Source organism: Mycosarcoma maydis, chromosome 8 (genome assembly GCF_000328475.2).
Source record: "Mycosarcoma maydis chromosome 8, whole genome shotgun sequence".
NCBI lineage: Eukaryota > Fungi > Basidiomycota > Ustilaginomycetes > Ustilaginales > Mycosarcoma > Mycosarcoma maydis.
The window spans coordinates 329,239-348,626 of NC_026485.1; the positions used below are offsets into that span (position 1 = coordinate 329,239).

Below are 19,388 nucleotides of genomic sequence, written 5' to 3' on the forward strand. Positions count from 1 at the left end.
ATTTGATTGATTCATTGATTCGTCGTCGACGTTGCGTATGCACTGTTTGGCGTGCCAGCTAGAAGTGTGGCGAGCGACGAGACGGAGCGCGTTTTGGCGGGCATTCTGAGGAAGCAGTCGAAATGCGACCACACAGGCATGCGCAAAACAGCGCGAGCGAACGCGGGATCGATGGCTGATCGCACAGTAGAATCCACGCAGCGCGTAAACGAGGGGAGCGCACAAGACGACAACGCTACGAAACGAGCAGCGTTGCGAGCGAGAAAGGCTCTACTGAACAACCCAGACCACGGCATGCGGCCGTACAAACAGTTCCACCAGTTCGGCCTTCTGTTTCCCCGTCGTTTCCCAATCAGCACTTTCTATCTGTCTTTGCCCTACCGCGAGCGCTGCAGCAAAAGGCCGCCCTGGCGAGACCACCGTGCACAGTTGTTTGCGTCTCTCCATGCTTCTCGGTGCTTCTTTGGCGCCCACCCCCGACATATGCTGCGTCACGTCTTGATCGTTAACGTCGGGATGGAAGTAGCGCACGCCCTTGTACACCCCCCTTTCTAATCGCAGAATCGACTTTGCACCAAGTGCTGCCAGTTCCGAACAAGCAACGCGAAGCGTGATGCCAACCCACACGCCGCGAGTGCCCAAGACCGGTCCGAGGTATCGTATTTCGGCACGCAATTTGCGTCCCACTCCCTGTGCCGCTCCTGCTCCCGCTCCCGCTGGTGTTGCCGTGGGGGACGCCCTCGAAGTGACGGATGGTAGTGGTTTCGGATGGCTGGCGCTGCTGCTGGTTGCGATCGTCGAACGTTTACCGCCGCCCGCTGCCAAGGAAGCCGACGGTCGCGTTGCGAATGACTTGGTCCGCGTTTCGATCGCGCTTGGTCGACTAGCACCAGCAGCTCCAGCATCACTGGCCGATCCACCCAAAGGCAACGCAACGATACACGCAATCGCCACGTGCAGGCTCACTCCACCCTCGACGCTCGTTACCACTCCCTTGACCTCGTTCTGCTCCACCTGAGATTCGTGTGCGCGCTCGTGTTCCGAGGGTGGATCGGGACAGTACACAATCGTCTTTGTCGAATCGCGCCTCGGCAAGGCCGTCGAGGAAGCCTGTCGAGCTCGTTGGACGTTCTGCACTGCATCAGCGGGCATTGCTTCTCCTACAGCCTCGGCCGTCGCTCTATCCGCTGATGCTCTACCACTGCTACCGATGGAGCTCTGCGCGCAAGCTGAAGTCCTTGTCACCATGCTTCTAGTTGGAGTTGTCGATCTCGCTCGCGGAGCCTCCTCTCCACTAATTGCATCCTCCTTCCGATTCGAAGCATTGCTGATCGTCCTAGCACGCAGATCTGCACCTGAACTCGTCGATGAAAGTGAAAAGGTCCCGCCTGGACCAGGTGTGGCTCGTAAGAAGGACGACTTGTGAGCCAGAACGGGCGGCTTAGCCGATTTGGTGGGTGTAGCGCTATCGATAGAATTTGCGCATGGTTTCGGGTCGCTTGTGCCTGTACTGGGGCGCGAGTGAGGGAGAGCGGTGGCCGAGCGGACGGGACGAATGGCCTTGGTGGGCGTCTTGTCCCTGTCTGAGGCAGGAAGCTTGGTGGGATGGCGCGGCGGAATGGCCTCCTGGTTGATTGTCGTCGGCGAAGAGCGAGCAGCTGCAACGGTATCTGGAATGCGTTTAGGTGATGCAGTCGGTGTGATAGCGGCTTTACTGTTGGTCGAACGTGTGCTTGCAACACTGGCCACGCTAATACCGCTTGTGGTGCGAAGTCTTTGCTGCTTGCTTGATGCTGCCGCGCTGGGTGTTACGGACCTTGCAACGGACGCGCTGACACCACTTGTCTTTGCGGTCGACAAGGCTGTCATCGTCGGCTTAGCGATATTTGATGGCGGCGATTCGGCAGCCTTGGCCCTTGCAATGGTAGACATGGCACCATTCGGAGTCGGGCTGGAACGAGCGGCTGAGAAGGACGTAGAGGATGCCGAAGCGCAAGACGTGGACCTGTGTCCGTTGGCAACTGAAGTTCTGGCTGCATTCCGATTGAGTACAGCTGCTCGCATGTGGATGGAGAGGTCCCCTCGCTCGTCATCGTCCCGTATCAGCTTCCTAGCCGGTGAGGCTGTTGTTCCCGTTGGCGATGCAGCTGGAGCGGAGGATATGATGCTCGAACAACTTGAATCAACCGCGCCACCGAGCGATGAACTCTGACGTGCACTGCCCCTTGTCGTCGCTGTACCGCTAGCTACAGCTGAAGCTGCAACGGCACCACCTCCAAGCGAACTGTTTCTCCTTGCTGCCATCAGCCTACCAGGCAAAGCTGTAGACTTGACACTTGGCGGCACCTCTGCCAAATACAGATCGGTAGTTGTTATCTCCAACTCATCAGCAATCTCCTTCAAACACCATTTCTCCAGCTTGTTGAATCCTGAAAGTGCCCTGACATTGATCCAGCGTTTCTTGAGGTAGCGCAAGATGCTCGCGCGAGCAGTCTCTACCGCCTCTCTGGATGCAATCACCTCGAATCCTTGTTCTCGCAGCAAAACTTGACCCACGAGCGTCTGATAGACCTGTGCAGCTCTGGCCTCGGTCAGCCCATCGATGAGCATGACGAGGCTTTTTTCCAAGACGTCTCCAAGAAATCCAACGCCGTCGAGCAGATCCGACCAGGCAGCACTCTGCACGATCTTGTCAAGATTGGCGTGCAGGACTGGCATGACTCGATTTTCGACTGTCTCGGCCATGCTTCGCAATGCTTCCACCCATCGATTGGACCGTTCCGTGTCGATTCGCTGGCCAACTATTGAGAGCTGTCGCAACACTGAGACGACAAGAGTTGGGTCCTGAGTAAGGCGATCCGAGATGGAGTCGACTATTCGATCTTGAAGCATCGGGTCGAGGTTTCCAACGTCTTTGGCCCAGTAGATGCCAAAGTGTGCGCCCGAGACAGCAGCAATGGCTTTTTCCTGCAATGCTTGCTCGCAGACATCAGGACTGGTGGCAAATGCAAGTGTTCGGGGTACACGCTTGGCACATCTGCGACAGGGAGGAGAGCATGCAAAACCGTGACAAAACTCGCGGTCGATGAGGGCAGTCACGAGTGCCTGGAGCGTCTCGATTTGAAGATATGCGCCTGCACGCCAAAGCGAAAAGGCGGTGGAGAGGTCGAAGGTACGATTGGAGAAGAAAAGGGTACCCGTGTAGAGAAAGCCCAGGGTAAAGTGAAGTGAAGCGGAAGTGAACGGCGGCGATGGTAGGTGTAGCACAGGTACGCGCGCATCAGCATACGGCGAGAGCAGTAGCGATGCAAAGTACTGCGATCGTGAAGCAAGGATCATTCGATGTGTCGAGAACGAGGTGAGCTCGTCGTCTTCTGTATCTGAGTCTTCGATCCTGTCTGTGTCGATGGTCTGTGCTAGGGACAAGACCGACATGTTGGCATCTGGAATATCCATCAAGTTTGTTGGAGCACGCCGACGATGCCTACCGTTGTTGTTGCTGGCAACACCTTCCATGTCGCTCTTGTCTTCGCCGCCATCGTCTCCAAGAACGAGCTTGACGTCAGAGAACAGCTTGCTGCGCCACATGAATGTGAGATCAGATCGAAGCTTGTCGAGCTTTTCTTCTGGCGAGGCATGTAAGTCAAGAGTCAAGCGATCTTCGAAGAGAAAGTCGAAGGTGTTGACCATGTCTTCCTCGCCGGTGTAGAGGTATTGAAGCGTTGCCTCAAAGAAGGCCGGACTAACGCCTCCAAGACTGATGGGCGCGCGAAGAGTGCTGCCATCGCTGACGACCGAGCGCGTGTCCATAAGACGTGAGTCAGCGGTAGACGTGACTGAGGCAAAGGACGATTTGCGTTCCGGTCCGCCTGTACCCGGCTCAGATCGTTCAGCGGATGAAATGGCCGACGTAGTATGCGAAGCTGCTGCCGTTGATCCCGTGTTGATCAGTCGAGAGGCACGAAGACTGGTAGTCGGCGCACCTTCTCCCTCGCTGTCACTTGTAGCAAAGCCCAGAGCGATCGAATTTGCCTCATCAATTGAACCCTTGCGCAGCGGCCTTGAGATGCTAGATCTAGAGACAGGCTTGCGTAATGAAGGCTTCCTCATAGAGAAGCTGCTTGGGGGTGCTGCGCCGCGAACTGAAGAACGTGGCTTTGCTGGAACACCTGGACGCGTAACCGCAGAGTTTGTGGTGGGCGTGGGAACGGTGCCCGTCTGGGTGGAGCCGGAAAAGTTGGAAGCCAAGGATAGTTGCGATTCGCTTTGATGCAAAGGTAGAGAAATGAAACTGGCGGTGGAGCCGATATGTCGTAGCTGAGCAGCAGGTGCGCGCAAGTTGAGGAAGCGGGTTTGAAAGGTGTTGGTAGCGCGTGCGTACAAGATGGCTTTGTGAGCCCATATGAGTGTATCCGAAGGTGCAGTTGGGTTTGGTAGCGATGCATGCTTTGTTGATATCAAGGCGTAGTGTGCTGCGGTTGAGCTACTTTGGCCGGCAGTTTCAGAGTGTGCGTAAGCCGAGTGGTCGAGTTTAGAATCCAAGTCGTGCTGCTCTAAAGTTTCCGCGCTGGCGGTGGTCCAGCAGATGTCAGCAAAGCGGTGTTCGGCCTGTTCGAGTAGTCTGCGCATGTCGGCTTTCCAGATGCGAGTGGCCTCTTCTTGGGCAGAAAGAACTGGATCATCGTGCTGATGCCGAGTCGCCCGTGGTTCGGGAGCCTTTGATGGCCCTGCTTCAGATTGAAGGTCGGTGCTGGGTCGTGCCTTTCGTACCCGACCCCTTCTTGCTGAGTCTGCATATGCACTAGGACCGGCAGTTTGAGTACCGCTAGAGGTTAGCGGGATGGACATGGTGAGTTGGATCGTTGCGATTGAGGCTGGATACGTGGTCGGCGTGGCAGGCTCGTCAGGATCACTGCTGTGTGAGTTGATGTGCCAAGCATCAAGGGCGCTGACGTGTCACGGGGGGGCGAGGGGGGTTAAAACTGTACTTGCAGCGATTGTCGTTGAATCCATACGGTACTCTCGCCCTATGCGAGCGATCGATGTCGATGGCTGCAGATGTGATCGAAGGATGGAGTGGCGGTTGTTCCGACAAAAGTCTCTGCTCCTTCTGCGGCCTTGTTCCGTCGGCTTGGTTCCGATCAGCGTGGGAGCGTTGACGGGACAGCCGAAGCAGTAAGTACTGGCAATGACAGATACACCACGTCGAATCGGGGCTAGAGGTCCCGTACGGCTGCACTCGTGACTTGATGGTTGGTGAACGTATCCCTCGAATTGTGAAAGCTTTCGTCCATCGCAACCAAGAAGTTCGCACGCGCAACACATTCACGATTAACCAAAAAAAGGGTCCAGGCACGACACACACACACACACACACACACACACACACACACACACTCTGTGACTTTCTCTCTCTTTCAGAATTCGCAAACCAGCGCGCCAATCGTGAATGTTTGCAGAGAGCCGTAGTAGCAGGTGTTGGTCTCGAGTTCCTCACGACTCACTCAGCGCTTCATATCGGCATGACTACGACGAAAACAAGTACAAGATGCAATCAGCTCTTCACTCAGATCAAGCCGTTCACAATTCGCTCTGTCAAGATCACTGTGAACTGTAACAAATAACGCGCAAGCGCAGCTTGTCTCGGAATGTCACACAAATTCCGTCATTGAGGCGTGATTGTAAGCAGGTCGGCTTCTCGCAAATTTGTCCATTGGTTCGACTACCTTGAAGTGAGGTGCTACAGACTTTGGCCAAGGGACAGGCGACCACGGAAACGTCCTTGTGAACTTTGGCATCGTTCCATTATTGGAAAGAGCTACGACGAAACTGCCAAACGCTTCTTTCTCAGCTCGCCCAAGGTGCTCCTCCCGACAACTGCAGTCACCAGACCGCCACCCAACAACAGCGGCAGCATCTGGAACAGCGTCAGTCCGATCCAATATCTCACTGCCAGACCTTCCAAGCCTACCAAGGCTGCGAACAGCACCAGTGCTTTCGAAGACGGCGATTGAACTTCTGGTTTGATGATGCCCAGTGCAGCAAGCAAAAACAGCCATGGAACACCGGCGGTGACGAGCGAGGCGAGACCGCTGATCTTGGTGCTGGGCATGGTCTCGGTGGGCGAGACACCGAAAGTGTGCTTGTGCTCGGGAAGGCCGTGGAAGCCTTGTTCGATTTCAGCTTTTTGACGAGCTGAGAGCGAGGATGACGTTGATTCGACTGCAGCATCTACCAGGCTAGGTGGTGGAGTGAGAGAGGCAAGAGGCAGGGAAAGTGGAGAGTATGCACCCTCTGGAGCCGAGTTGATAGGGAAGTTAGCGATGAGAAGCGAGAGGATCAATGGCGAACGAGCTCGAAGAAGCGAGGCTGGAATCCTGTCCATTCTCTGTTGTAGCAAAAACGAGGTAAGCACACTAGTCAGCCATCGTTGTCATCTTTAAATGGCTGCGGAGGAGAAAGTCGCAGAAAAGACATACCAAGTTCCACGAAACCCTTCCAGTGCTAGGCTTGACGACCACAGGCCAAGCGTGAGATGCGCCCTCATCCTGTTCGGATGCGAGCACCACGAAAGCCTGATGAGGCACATGCTCCTTTCCGAGTGCAGCTCCGTCCTTGCTGCCGGCAACCTTGTTTCCCGTTGTGTCTTCCACCCCCAGATTGAGGGTGAGCCTGATCACATCGTCATTTTCCAACTGCGTTGGACTGGATAGACTAAAGGGCGAAGTGTTCTTCGAGTAGTCCGAATGGGTCGAGAAGTCCTTGGAGAGACGAGATGAGCCATCGACGGCGGACAGGGCAAGCTTGGCCGACTTCAGCACGTAGCTCAGCTTGGGCTCTGAGAGTGCCGCGTCTGCTGCCTGGATCAGGAACAACACCGACAAAAAAAGCGTTGCAACGACCGAAGCTATTGACCGCATCGTGTCTGTCCTTGTGTAGCGGCGGTAATGGATCAAGGAATGGCGATGCTGAGTGGCCAAGAAATGTAATGAGCAACGGTAAAATCAGGAAGATCGTCGCTGGATGGCGCGTGCACGCAAACGAGCGGCACCATCGACGTCGCCGTTTAGCTATTCGTGATTGCAACAAAGTGCCAGGCTGGAAGCCAAGCAGAATCCTTCCACAGGAAGGAATCACGAACATTCGGAAATTGCGTGGCGGTAAGTTCAGAGTCTCAAATCGGCTATTTTCTCGCAGCTCCTCCCGATGCATCTCGATCTCGATCGGAGGACAGACTTGCTGCGGCAAGTTCGATTTTGATTGGCTGAGGGCGTGGTGATTTGCGAAAATTTTCGGCACCGACGCCAGCTAAGTTTGCTCTTGTGCTGTCCAATCGTGTCTTCCTTCCCTTTTCTCTCCTCATACTACCTCTTAGTATACCTTGGTCACCGCTGGTTTTCATCTTTTCCTTCTCTCTACAAACCCCTTTGCTATTCATACAAGATGAGCTACGTCGCCAAGGACAAGGATGTCGATGCTTCGGCCCCTGCTGCCAAGATCCACAAGATCCGCATCACCCTCACCTCCCGCAACGTCAAGAACCTTGAGAAGGGTAAGCGTCATTCACCAATGTAACGATACAAGCTCAGACTGCATTTAACTAACATAAACATCTCTCTCTCTCTCCTCTTGGAACGCTTCTTTGTTGACTCCAGTCTGCTCTGACCTTGTGAACCGCTCCAAGGACAAGCAGCTCCGCGTCAAGGGTCCTGTTCGTCTCCCCACCAAGGTTCTTTCGCACACCACCCGAAAGTCGCCCTGTGGTGAGGGTTCCAAGACCTGGGACCACTTTGAGATGCGCATTCACAAGCGCCTCATCGACCTTCACTCGCCTTCCGAGATTGTCAAGCAGATCACGTCGATCTCGCTCGAGCCCGGTGTCGAGGTCGAGGTTACCATCCTCTCCTCCAACTAAACGTGTTCATCTCGTCGGTTGTCATGATCTCCGGATGTACATCGACCTCTGAGGAAAGGAGTGTTCCTTTGACATGTTCTTCGACAGCGTTGCCAAAAGGGTGCGATCAGGTAGTTGGGCAGCATCCACGTCTTAATTGCGCGTGGTCTGCTCGTCCCTGCTATTGTTCAACGATCGCCCCACTGATTCCTGTAACAGGGGTCTCACGAAATAACACGACGCTCCTTTCATTCTCACTATTTCACTCAAAGTGCTGCATGTGTGTGAGAGCTGCAAATTGACCCTGGGCGTTTTGTGTAAACTATGAGCATGCCCATTCAGCATTGGATTGCGGCATTCACGATTCACGATTGCTGGTGAAGAAACTGAAGGTGCGACTACTTTTTCTTCTTCTTTTTCTTCCTGTTCTTCTTGCCTGCGCTGGTGCTGCCGGATGTGACTTCGGGATTGGGCGTGCTTGGTGTCACGGGAGTGTTGGCTCCGCTATCGTCTTCTTCGGCGGCGGCATCATCATCATGTTCGTCGTCATAGTCACCTTCGTCCCGATCAGATGGATCCGCTGTAGAGGTCGGGAGATTGCTCCCCTCGGTCGTTGCTGGGGCCGCTGAATTATCAGATGTCTTGTGGTTATCTTCCGACCTCGATGGTAGGTTGTCGTCATGCGCGGTCTTGATGATGCTGTTCGAAGATTCATTAGCTGGAACGACAGATGTAGAGAGAGAGCTTTCGTCCTGAGCAGGAGCCGCTTCCTTGGCCTCTGAGACAGCTGTACTGGAAGCAGCAGCTGCTGCTGCTCGATCGCGCTCCTCTTTGCGTTGTCGAAGCTTCTCAGCCAAACTGAATTTCTTGGCTGCTGAAGCAGCTGAAGGAGCAGATTGCTCCACGGTCTTGGGCGCTGCCTCTGTTGCAGCTTCGGCCACGGAGGAGTTGCCAGAATTCTCATCATCTTTCTTCTTGAGAGGCGCCGCCTGGGTCTCGGCGTCGACGAAAGGGATGTTAGGCCCGATCTCGACAGATTGAGCATCTTGAACAGCTTTCGACCTGGTTTCATCCTCAGCAATGGTACCGGCTCCTTCGTCGAGTATCACTTTCGCTTTCAGTCCTTTTGCTTCCTCCTGTGCTGCTACTTTTGCTTCTTCTTCAGCCTTGATTCTGGCCTCTTCTGCAGTTTCGACCCGTGCAGCTTCGTCCTTGGCCGTAGCACTCTTGGCTTCAGCTTTCAGCCTCTCCATTTCGTCGGCTTTGAGTCTTTCTTCCTCTTCAGCTTTCAATCTGGCGGCTTCCTTCGCTTCAGCCTCCTCCTCTGCCTTCAGTCGAGCTTCCTCTTCAGCCTTGAGTCGCGCCTCCTCTTCAGCCTTCAGTCGAGCTTCCTCTTCAGCCTTGAGTCGCGCCTCCTCCTCTGCCTTTAGTCGAGCTTCCTCTTCTGCCTTGAGTCGCGTCTCCTCTTCCGCCTTGATTCGCGCCTCCTCCTCTGCTTTTAGACGAGCTTCCTCTTCGGCCTTGAGTCGTGCCTCCTCTTCAGCTTTCAGACGAGCCTCCTCTTCAGCTTTACGCCTCGCCTCTTGATCAGCCTTGAGTTTAGCCTGAGCCTGAGCCTCCTGAACGGCCTTTCTCCTGAGATTAGCTTCTGATCGCCTCTGCTTATCTGATTGGACGATTCTTGACTGGGTGCCATCGATCCATTGCTTAGCCTTTTGCCAGACAGCGTCAATTTCGCCTGGTGCCAGACTGCCTTTTCTGCTATTTGACGCGACATCAAAGATCTGGGATGCAACGACGTTCATGGTCCAATCGACGACAGAAGAACGCCACATGCGTATGGCTTTGATCAACATGGCGTTCTCTCGATCCCGAAGCAGCTGCGTCTGTAGTGTTCGCTTTGCCTCTGGCTGCTCATCGAAATGCTGCAGAAGGGCTTGCGCTTCGGCGTCGACCAAGACGTGATCATCGTTGGACGTTTCTATGGCGAGCTGGGCAATGATTTCGGGAATCTCTTCGAACAAGCGTTGCGAAGCACGTGCAAAATGACGGTCGAGATTTTGCAAGAGCGATGGTGCAAGAGAGATAGGAGGAAAAACTTGAAGGGCATTGATCCACTCCAAAAGACGATTGAGCAGTTTACCAAATGGCGGATAGTCGACAAGCTCAATGTTGGGCTGTGAAAGGTCGTCGTACGATGGATCGGCATTGTCTTCGCATACGCGATACATATCTTGCAAGGCTGATAGAGGTAGTTGAGGTGAAACAAGCCAGCGCGATGGCAGCGATGCTTCGTTGGTGAGCTTGTCCAGCTGTTGGTGCATTGGCGAGAATGCTCGATCGAGCGAACAAGTCAAAGCATTGAGCCAGGTAGCTTCAATAAGGCCGAGTGACGCTGTGGACGGAGTGATGGCGGAAGAACCGAATGGAGCACAGAGAAGAGTGCCAAAGTCAAATCCGAACCGGGCAAGAGAGGCAGACGCGTAGCTGAGCTGTGTGTGAAGATAGGAAAGGTTCTCGGCGAGCGTCTCGAGGCTGTTGGCAGATCCATAAGAGGCAGAAGAAGACGATTGGATCGGCTGTGCGAATGCGACGAGCTGCGCAGAAATAGTCTCACGCAGCCGCTCGAGACCAGATGTCGCAAACGACGAAATGAGGTAAGCAGGTGTGACCATGTTGGCCACCGCACCGTTGCTGGAGCGGACTTGAGCAGTCGGTGAAGTATCATCGATGAAAAGCGCAAATGCCATACCAAGGCTGTCTGCCAATTCTTCGCGCCACAGATCAATGTACCGGCGCAAGAAAGCTTGACTGGAAAGAGAGGAAGGCGAGCCCATAGTATCGAGAGCAGAATGTAAAGAGCGTATCCTAGCCTTCAAAAAGGAGAGACAGAGCTGATTCTCGCTCATACTGAGAAGAGGAACGCGATCGTGTGAATCGACCAGATGCCAATCCGCGAGAGTCGGGAGGAGAGCCTCAAACTGAGTGAGGCTACGAAGGACAGCGACAGATTTGAGCGCAGCAGGAAGCTTCAGACCAGGCTTTGAGAAGCTTGAAATGAGGTCGGCCTTCATGGCGGCCAGATGCCAGAGTGCCTCGATAAGCAGGGAAAGGTAGGTATTGCGTTGACCATGTGTAGTGTCCGAACGTGAAGTCGAAAAGGCAGCGTCAGCGGTGATGGTAGCAGCATCGGTCTCAGCTGCTCTAAGTAGATCTACGAGGTGTTTGGCCAGCTGGATCGCATCCGAGTGATGCCCGGCCTTGACACAGGTGTGGATGAGGGGGGGTATCTCAAGGAGATCGGAGAGATGACCATGCTCGTACTGATCTGCAACATTCTGGATGCGCTCTCGTTCCGCCAAGACGGGTTGACTGGTTGTGACGAATGCAGCTGCCGCAGCTTGCAGTTCTGGCAGGGTGCGATTGATCAAGTCATCCAGGTGAGAGGCAAATGTGTCGAGGGAAGGACCGAACTGCTGCTCTGCTTGGTGAATGTGGATGAAAGCGCGTGTTTGAGAGATGCAGAGATCTGAAAGCTGCTGATGTAGAGCTTCGGACTTGGATTGAAGCTGCTGCGGTTGGGTACGTAGATCGGGAAGGGTGAAGTTGGAGAGAGAGCGGATGTAGGACGCAACTTGTTTGTCGGCAAGCGCATCTGGTGAGATGGGAGGTTCGGCGGTCAACGCCGCATTCTGGATGAGCGAGATGAGCGAGGCTGGTAGTGCCGAGTCGACAGCTAGTGTTGCTGCGGGCATCGGAATCATGCCAGAGCTCTCCGGGTGCGATTCGTATGAAAGAGCGAAAGGGATTGCGAAAAAGAACGAGATAGGAAGCAGACTTGTTTAGGAAGTCTTGTGTCCCTCACAGCATAACGAGGTGCACGGTTGTGTTTCCAAATCTCGAAAGTGACGAGTGTTGGCCCGACTTCCGAGTTTGTCGTCTAGGCTGTTTAAAAGCTTTCTTCAAGCCGGCCGGAAACCTGCTAGTGTATATTTTATCAGTCACGAGTAGTGGCACGTCGAGATGAGAATTCACGATTGTGTTCTGATTTGACCGGTGCCTGCTTGAGCAACGGCGAAGATCTAGACATGGGTTAACAACCAATCAGACGATGTGCCGAACAAGATCTGCATTACTACTGTACTGTAAGTGAATGAACGATCAAACTAGCCAATCGGATACCCATCGGGGAGGCTGAAGTTATTTGCGTTTCCTCGTGTGTTCACCAGACGGCCATCCTTTTGCCCCATAGTCAGCCCGGTGCGCTTTCGATCTTGTTTGTCGACTCGACTCAGACCCCGGCGAGAGACAGGAGGTGTCAGGCAACAGGATGGCTTTTTTCAAACTGATGAGGAGGTGGCACAACTTGCTTGTGGTCAAGCATCAGATAGGAGTCCGCTCACTCACTCGCGATCCTTCCAAGCGCGGGGTAAAATCGTGAATTCTCGAGTAGCGATCAAGAAGCTGAACATGAAAGTCACGAGTGCGCCGGTTCGAGTCATCATCTCTCATGTCTTCCTCTGACTATGAATTTCGTGATTGTTCATAGTCGTGAGTGGTTGCGCAGCGCAGCGCAGACAAGTCGTGAGTAGGCCTTGGTGGCTTCTCATGTGGGGGAAGGGGGGCTTTTGAAGCGAGCCTAAGGCGGGCAATTTCGGCTAGATTGGGGTTTGACTTCAATTTTGTATTCGAGTCATGATTCCAGAGCAAGCATTTCTATAAGATTTAAATATTATATTCCCAGCCTTCACTCGTGACTAGTATTAAAAACACAAAGCACTTCTAATAGAAGTGTACGAGGGCGAGACTGGGCGGTGGCAAAGTGCAGCGAAGAAATTAGGAAGTTACGAATGAGCGGCTGAAAGGCGCGGAGTGGAAGAGGAAAAAGGAAAAAAAAAAAAAAAAAAAAAAAAAAAAAAAAAAAAAAAGACACACACACATGCAAAGCTGCTGACTGACAGCATGCAAGTCGCAAGTCTGTCGAGACTCTTCTCGTGACCAGCAGGCAGCCTCGAACAGCTAGCTCGTCATTCACGATTTGACCGAGTCACCGATTTCACAGAATTGATTCTTCCTCTTCTTTCTCTTCTGCTGCTCCTCTCTGTGACTCGTACCTGCTGCTGCTTCGCCCCGCTTGGCAAACAAGTCTGTGAGTGGTGCCGGCAATTCTAATTGGGCTCTTCTCTAGCCTATAACCTCGCTCAATTCTCACCACGCTTCTTGTCCTTCATCTCCCTCTCGCACTCCTTCTTCGCTACCGAAGCACCTATACAGCCTTCGGACCTACCTCCTAAGGACCTCACCTCTCCTTCAATCTGTCTCGCAAGCACACTCACGACAGACCATCATACGTCCTGAACTCGTTGCTGCCACCTCGAGCACTACGACAACACGAGCTTGCAAAAAAGGCTTCTGCTCAAAAGCAATCGCCACCTCTCACACTTATCTCATCATGACAAGCTTCGCCGTGCAGTTTGCACGCCAGCAAAGGCATGCTTTCCAGGCAGCCTCAAAATTTTCGGCTGCTTCCACTTCATCCATTGCCGTCTCGGCCGCTGCTTCCACGTCGTACGCATCTACACCTTGTGCCACCAGGGCATTCTCCACCGCCAGGAACAACCTGTCTCGCTCTGCGCAGCTCGCAAGATCGCAACGTAGCCAGCTAGCCCTCACAAGACACATCTCCACAAATCAGCCCAAGGAACAGGCTGCTGCCGCTGCTCAGACCGCGGCCAGTGTCCGTCCCGAGCCTTCGCCTGCGTTCCAGCAGTCTCCCCAAAACATTGCTCCTCTCGCTTCTAGATACGATGCCAACGCTCTCGATGAGTCATTTGTTGGTCTCTCGGGTGGTGCCATCTTTCACGAGATGATGCTCCGACACAACGTCAAGCACGTCTTTGGTTACCCCGGTGGCGCTATCCTTCCCGTCTTTGACGCCATCTACAACTCGAAGCACTTTGACTTTGTCCTTCCACGAAGAGAGGACGGTGCCGGCCACATGGCTGAAGGCTACGCCCGTGTTACCGGCAAGCCCGGTGTCATTCTCGTCACTTCGGGCCCCGGTGCCACCAACGTCATCACACCGATGCAGGACGCCATGAGTGATGGAACCCCCCTGGTCGTCTTCTGTGGTCAGGTCGCAACCTCTGCCATCGGCTCGGATGCTTTCCAGGAAGCCGATGTCGTCGGCATTTCGAGGTCATGTACAAAGTGGAACGTCATGGTCAAGGACATTGCCGAACTACCGCGTCGCATCAACGAGGCTTTCAAGATCGCCACCTCTGGCCGTCCTGGTCCCGTTCTCGTCGACCTACCCAAAGACGTCACGGCTGGTATCCTTCGCCAGGCCATCCCATACAGCCAGACGCAGCCCAACATGATCACCAACCTGCCTAGCCGACAGGTTGCACGCAACCGTCGGGGCGCCACCTTCCAGCAGAGCGCCAACCTGCGCTCCTCTGAACAGGACATCCTCACCTCTGAGCTGCAAGAAGCCGCTCGTCTCATTGGTATTGCCAAACGACCCATCATTTATGCCGGTCAGGGTATCCTCTCTTCCCCCGAGGGTCCCAAGCTGCTTGCCAAGCTCGCCAAGGAGCACAACATTCCTGTTACCACCACACTCCAGGGTCTGGGTGCCTTCGACGAGCTCGACTCTCTCAGTCTGCACATGCTCGGAATGCACGGTTCGGCGTACGCCAACCTTGCCATGCAAGATGCTGATCTCATCATCGCGCTTGGCGCTCGATTCGATGACCGTGTTACGGGTAAGATCGACAAGTTCGCTCCTCATGCCCGTGCGGCTGCGCTTGAGAACCGCGGTGGTATCATCCACTTTGAAGTCATGCCCAAGAACATCAACAAGGTGGTCCAGGCCACCTGCGCTATTGAGGGTGATGTCGTCACCAACCTCGGCAAGCTGATGCCTTACCTCAAAAGCAACGCTCCCGACAGGAGCGAGTGGCACCAGCTCATCAAGTCGTGGAAGGAGGCTTACCCCTTCACCTATGAGCCATCTAAGGAAGGAGAGCTTATGAAGCCTCAGGAAGTGATTGAAGCCCTTGATGCTGCCGTTGCCGATCAGAAGGACAACGTCATCATCTCGACTGGTGTCGGACAGCACCAGATGTGGGCTGCACAGCACTACCGCTGGCGTCATCCTCGCACCTGGGTGTCGTCTGGTGGTCTCGGAACCATGGGTTTCGGCCTGCCCTCGTGCATTGGTGCCAAGGTCGCTGCTCCGGAAAAGATTGTCGTTGACATCGATGGCGATGCGTCCTTTTCCATGACTGCTATGGAGCTCGCCACAGCAGCCCAGTACAACATCGGCGTCAAGGTGCTTGTGCTCAACAACGAGTTCCAGGGAATGGTGGTGCAGTGGCAAGATCTCTTCTACGAGAAACGTTACTCTCACACCGAGATGCACAACCCTGATTTTGTCAAGCTCGCCGAAAGTATGGGCGTCAAGGCCATCCGCTGTGACACGATCGCTGAACTGCCAGCCAAGATGAAGGAGTTCATCGAGTATGACAACAACAAGCCCGTCCTGTTCGAGGCAAGAATCACCAAGAACGAGCACGTCTATCCATTCTGCCCCGCCAACGCCGGTTTGCACGAGCTGATTGTTCATCCCAGTCTCAAGCCTGTACCTAAGAGGAGCTAAGCGCTGGTTGTAGTTTATCATGACGGGCGGATTTTTTTTCAATCAGTACCTGTTTTTTTCTTCATGCTTGTTTGCGAGAGTTGCCAGTCGAGAGTCGTGATAGAGATGTGTTCTACATTACTCACGACTTGACGCTTCGTACTCTCTCTGCCTTCTTGTCATAGTTTACGTTAACTTAAAAGGAGCGGCGAGAGCGGACAGGGTTCTTTCATGTTTTTTTTTTTCTTTTTTTTTTCTCTTCTTTGTGTGGTGAAACGCGCGTGAGAAATCGGGCGGTCTGAGATCGGCGATCCAAGACAACAACACACAGACCAAACCAACTCACGACTCGGCTTTGACACAAAGATGGAAAAGGAAAGTGCGCTCTGTGAAGCTCACGACTCGCACTTGTTCGTTACACCCCACACCCTCTTCGACTGCAACATTCGATCAACACCGCTATCTAGCACTAGCCCAGTCTTCTGGTGTGCGACCTACAGATCTGTACGCAGCGGCATCGCTGCCTTGGACGACAGCCATCGCCGCCTAACAGCGATATAGCAGCAGAGTCGAAGCGTTAAGACCTTGCTTGATAAAGCGGCTAGAATGTTGGTCTAGAGAATCGACGCGGTGAAACGCACCTTGAACCTCACCACCTCTTGGACTGTCAAATAAGATCAACCGTTTCGAACATTCCCCTTCGCGCCTACGACTCGAGGCACCACGTGGTCGAAATGTCTGCTGCAACATCGTCGGACGTGGGGCGATCCTCGGTGGACGCCAGCTCGTCCAATGCACCAGCACCCACGAATGGCAAATCTCTTTCGTCCTCAGACCACTCCGACACCGAAGACACATGGCAAGACATCTCGAGCATGTCCGACTCCTCTGTCCGCGCCGAACTCGCTCGCGTCCGAGAGGAACGAGACACCTTCGAAACGCAATATCGCTCTCTACTCTCGAAACTGACCACGATGCGTGCAACGCTCGGTGACCGATTACGACAAGATGCAGAGGAGCTCGATCGGCGCGAGACCCAAATCGAAACGCTCACATCCAAGCTCTCCACGCTCGAGACTGAGAGTTCGACGTTGCGGGAAGAGCTGGTGGCCTCGCACGGCGAGACGGATCGGTTGACGAGGGAGGTGGATACGCTGCGCAAGAGTTTAAGTGCAAAAGAGGAGGAATTGGGACGACGAGAATCGACCGAATCAGGCACTCTCGGTCGTTTGGAAAGGGAACGTGAATTGCACGAATTGGTGGAAAGAATCAAGTTGGATTCGAGCAACTGGCAAGCTTCATGTCTGGAAGAGCGAGCTAGACGACAAGACGTGGAATTGCGGCTAGAACAAGCGCAACAGGAGGTGGAGCGTGCTCAGCAGTCCGAGTCGCACCACCGGAGCATCGCGCAACGCGAAGCTGCATCCGCCGCTAACCTCTCGATTGTATTGGCGGAATTCCAATCGACGCAAGAAAGCGAGCTTGCACGAGCGTTGGGCGATTCGCAATCCCAAATTGACTCGCTCACATCCTCCCTTGTCGAGTACAAACAACGAGCGGAAGAAGCCGAGTCCAAATGCAAGCAGAATGCCGATCTAGCGTCGCAGGCTGAAAAGTTCTCTGCGCAGGTCAAGGAGAAGAACCTGCTGATCGGCAAGTTACGCCACGAAGCGGTGATTCTGAACGAACATCTGACCGAGGCACTGCGAAGGTTGAGAAACGATCAGAGCGACAGCAATGTAGACAAGCGGCTGGTGACGAATCTTTTGATATCGTTTCTAACCACACCCCGAACTGATGGGAAGCGGTACGAGATGTTGAACCTGATTGCGGGTGTGCTGGGGTGGAAGGAGGAGGAGAGAGAGCTGGCAGGTTTGCAGAAAAGTGCAGGTGCAGTCAGGGCCAGTATGGGTTCGTCGCGAGGCAGCGCGAGGCGCGTCAGTGGCAATGCTGGCGCAGCAGTCGCCAACGGCGTGGAAGCAGATGAAAGCTTTTCAAATCTATTTGTCGAATTCCTCTTGTCAGAAGCCGAGAGTGGCAAGTCGCCCAAGGATACGGAAAGAGATGGCGAGACAACTGCGCCGAGCACACCAGGTTTGCCAACCCGGCTCTTTTCACCCAGCAGATCCTCATTTGGCGCAGACCCAGTTTCGCCGAGCAAGAGCGAAACAGGTGCGGCGCTATCTGCGGGATTGAGTGGCAGCGACGGGACGAATGGTAAAGCGGCCCAAGGTGCAACAGGTGGTGCTGGTTTGGGGTCGTACTTTGGCCTTTCGAGAGGCAGCAGAAAGTAACGCCTGTTGATCAAAGCAGCCTATCGCTATCCACGACGCTCGATTTGTATCTCTCAAGAGCGCATTTCCTCTTGGACTTTCAACATTGGCTTTCTCTTCATCATGCAATATCACACCCAAGAGAACACATGCCTACAAACGATGCAATTGCACGATAACGAATGTCTTCGACAAACATTGATCGCAGGAGTGAGGATTTCTACGTTGCCTGTTTGCTCTTCTTCTCCTTCTTGCCTTGCACTGGCTCTTCTCCACCATCTCTCTTCCTCTTGTCCTTCTTCTTGTGGGTGTCCGCATCGACCTCGGTGGGAGGGACAAATGCCTTTTGCCTCTCTTGTTCTCTCTTCTCCTTGTGATCGGCCTGTTTGGCCAACTTTTGCGCTTCGGCAGCCTGCTTCTTCTGCCTGGGCTTGAGGAAGTACTCTCCGGATTCGAGCTGTAGGTCGATCTTGCTGGGTTGTTGTGGTGGTGGGAAGGGCGTATATGTCTTGGGTTTGATGACTTTCTTGTCGTTCTTGCGCGCTTCGCCTTCTGCATCGGTTGTGGTGGGCTTTTTCTTCTGGTTCTGCTTTTTGAATTTGGGGAGAAAACGCTCCCAGTTCTCTTGGGCAAGTTTGGGATCTTTGGCCAACTCGCGCTTGATCATGAGCTCCTTGATGTGGTAGATGGGGTGAATATTTTTCAGACAGTCGATCACGATGCGTCGGACCTCTTTGAGGTTTTTGAACTGGCCCATGGCGCAGACTGTATTGCCTTGCACTAGGACGTAGCAATTGGTGAGCAGTTCGATGGCTTTCAAAGTGGATCCGTTAGGACCAATGATTCTCTGCCTCCTCTTGACGAATCTCTCCTTGTTCCTCAGCAAATTACCGATCTTGATCACGTCGCACTCGATACCGTCTTCCAAGATCTTGACTGCTTGCGGGAAGGGAACCGATCGCGAAAGCAGTCGAATCATGTCTCGCGCTTTCAGCACGATGTAAGGGTCGTATGTCTTGCGCGTCGTCTTGACAGTCATCGAGCCTTCGACAAGATCCAGCGTACATGCGATGCCGTGTTTCTCGAGTGCAGACGTCACATGACCCCATACTTCTTTCAGATAGCGTTCGCGGTATTTGGGAAACAGCGTGGCGAAAGAAGATTCTTCGAGGAAAGGACCTTTGATCTCGTCAGCGCTGAATTTGGGCACCTCCCAGTGGTTGATGGTATCGTCATCCCAGGGTTTGTCTTTGCGATGCTTTTTGTTTTTCGAAGGTTCGGCCGCGGTGGATGCCGAAAGATGAGTGTCCGCCATCTTGTTGTTTGGTGGTGGTGGTGGGACGAAGCGGTGATGGGGAAGCGTCAAGGGTGGAGCTGTGAAAGGGTCCTTATGAAGCAGACAAACTTTCAAGTCGTTAGCTATCACACACGGCAGGTTGTCGCAGCAAAAATTCTAGAAACCGTCAACGCAGCAGTTCCGAAATTTTCATCGCCGATTCGAATTGCAAATGCGAGATGCGGCGCAGATGAACACACGTCGGAAGTCGGACAAGGATCGTGTTGAGAAACGTTACTTGCA

General features: G+C 53.8%; 7 protein-coding genes across 7 annotated transcripts; 3 read left to right on the top strand and 4 right to left on the bottom strand.

Annotated features, from left to right (window-relative positions):
* Positions 1 to 270: 270 nt before the first annotated feature.
* Positions 271 to 4,848, bottom strand: UMAG_03235 (uncharacterized protein; the record flags this gene model as incomplete). The annotated part of the gene is made up of 1 exon (XM_011391359.1): positions 271 to 4,848. The coding sequence occupies one exon, from the start codon at positions 4,846 to 4,848 to the stop codon at positions 271 to 273; it is 4,578 nt and encodes a 1,525-aa protein (XP_011389661.1).
* A 970-nt stretch (positions 4,849 to 5,818) lies between these two features.
* Positions 5,819 to 6,920, bottom strand: UMAG_10649 (uncharacterized protein; the record flags this gene model as incomplete). The annotated part of the gene is made up of 2 exons (XM_011391498.1): positions 5,819 to 6,388; positions 6,480 to 6,920. 2 exons carry the CDS (start codon positions 6,918 to 6,920, stop codon positions 5,819 to 5,821), a joined length of 1,011 nt encoding a protein of 336 aa, XP_011389800.1.
* Positions 6,921 to 7,443: 523 nt separating this feature from the next.
* On the top strand, positions 7,444 to 7,915 carry UMAG_03237 (40S ribosomal protein uS10; the record flags this gene model as incomplete). The annotated part of the gene is made up of 2 exons (XM_011391360.1): positions 7,444 to 7,552; positions 7,656 to 7,915. The coding sequence occupies 2 exons, from the start codon at positions 7,444 to 7,446 to the stop codon at positions 7,913 to 7,915; spliced, it is 369 nt and encodes a 122-aa protein (XP_011389662.1).
* Positions 7,916 to 8,292: 377 nt separating this feature from the next.
* UMAG_03238 (uncharacterized protein) lies at positions 8,293 to 11,658 on the bottom strand (the record flags this gene model as incomplete). Its single annotated transcript, XM_011391361.1, has 1 exon — positions 8,293 to 11,658. The coding sequence occupies one exon, from the start codon at positions 11,656 to 11,658 to the stop codon at positions 8,293 to 8,295; it is 3,366 nt and encodes a 1,121-aa protein (XP_011389663.1).
* Positions 11,659 to 13,346: 1,688 nt separating this feature from the next.
* UMAG_03239 (putative acetolactate synthase catalytic subunit) lies at positions 13,347 to 15,557 on the top strand (the record flags this gene model as incomplete). The annotated part of the gene is made up of 1 exon (XM_011391362.1): positions 13,347 to 15,557. The coding sequence occupies one exon, from the start codon at positions 13,347 to 13,349 to the stop codon at positions 15,555 to 15,557; it is 2,211 nt and encodes a 736-aa protein (XP_011389664.1).
* A 713-nt stretch (positions 15,558 to 16,270) lies between these two features.
* Positions 16,271 to 17,830, top strand: UMAG_03240 (uncharacterized protein; the record flags this gene model as incomplete). Its single annotated transcript, XM_011391363.1, has 1 exon — positions 16,271 to 17,830. The coding sequence occupies one exon, from the start codon at positions 16,271 to 16,273 to the stop codon at positions 17,828 to 17,830; it is 1,560 nt and encodes a 519-aa protein (XP_011389665.1).
* Positions 17,831 to 18,029: 199 nt separating this feature from the next.
* UMAG_03241 (putative required for 40S ribosome biogenesis) lies at positions 18,030 to 19,124 on the bottom strand (the record flags this gene model as incomplete). The annotated part of the gene is made up of 1 exon (XM_011391364.1): positions 18,030 to 19,124. One exon carries the CDS (start codon positions 19,122 to 19,124, stop codon positions 18,030 to 18,032), a length of 1,095 nt encoding a protein of 364 aa, XP_011389666.1.
* Between the last annotated feature and the right edge of the window lie 264 nt (positions 19,125 to 19,388).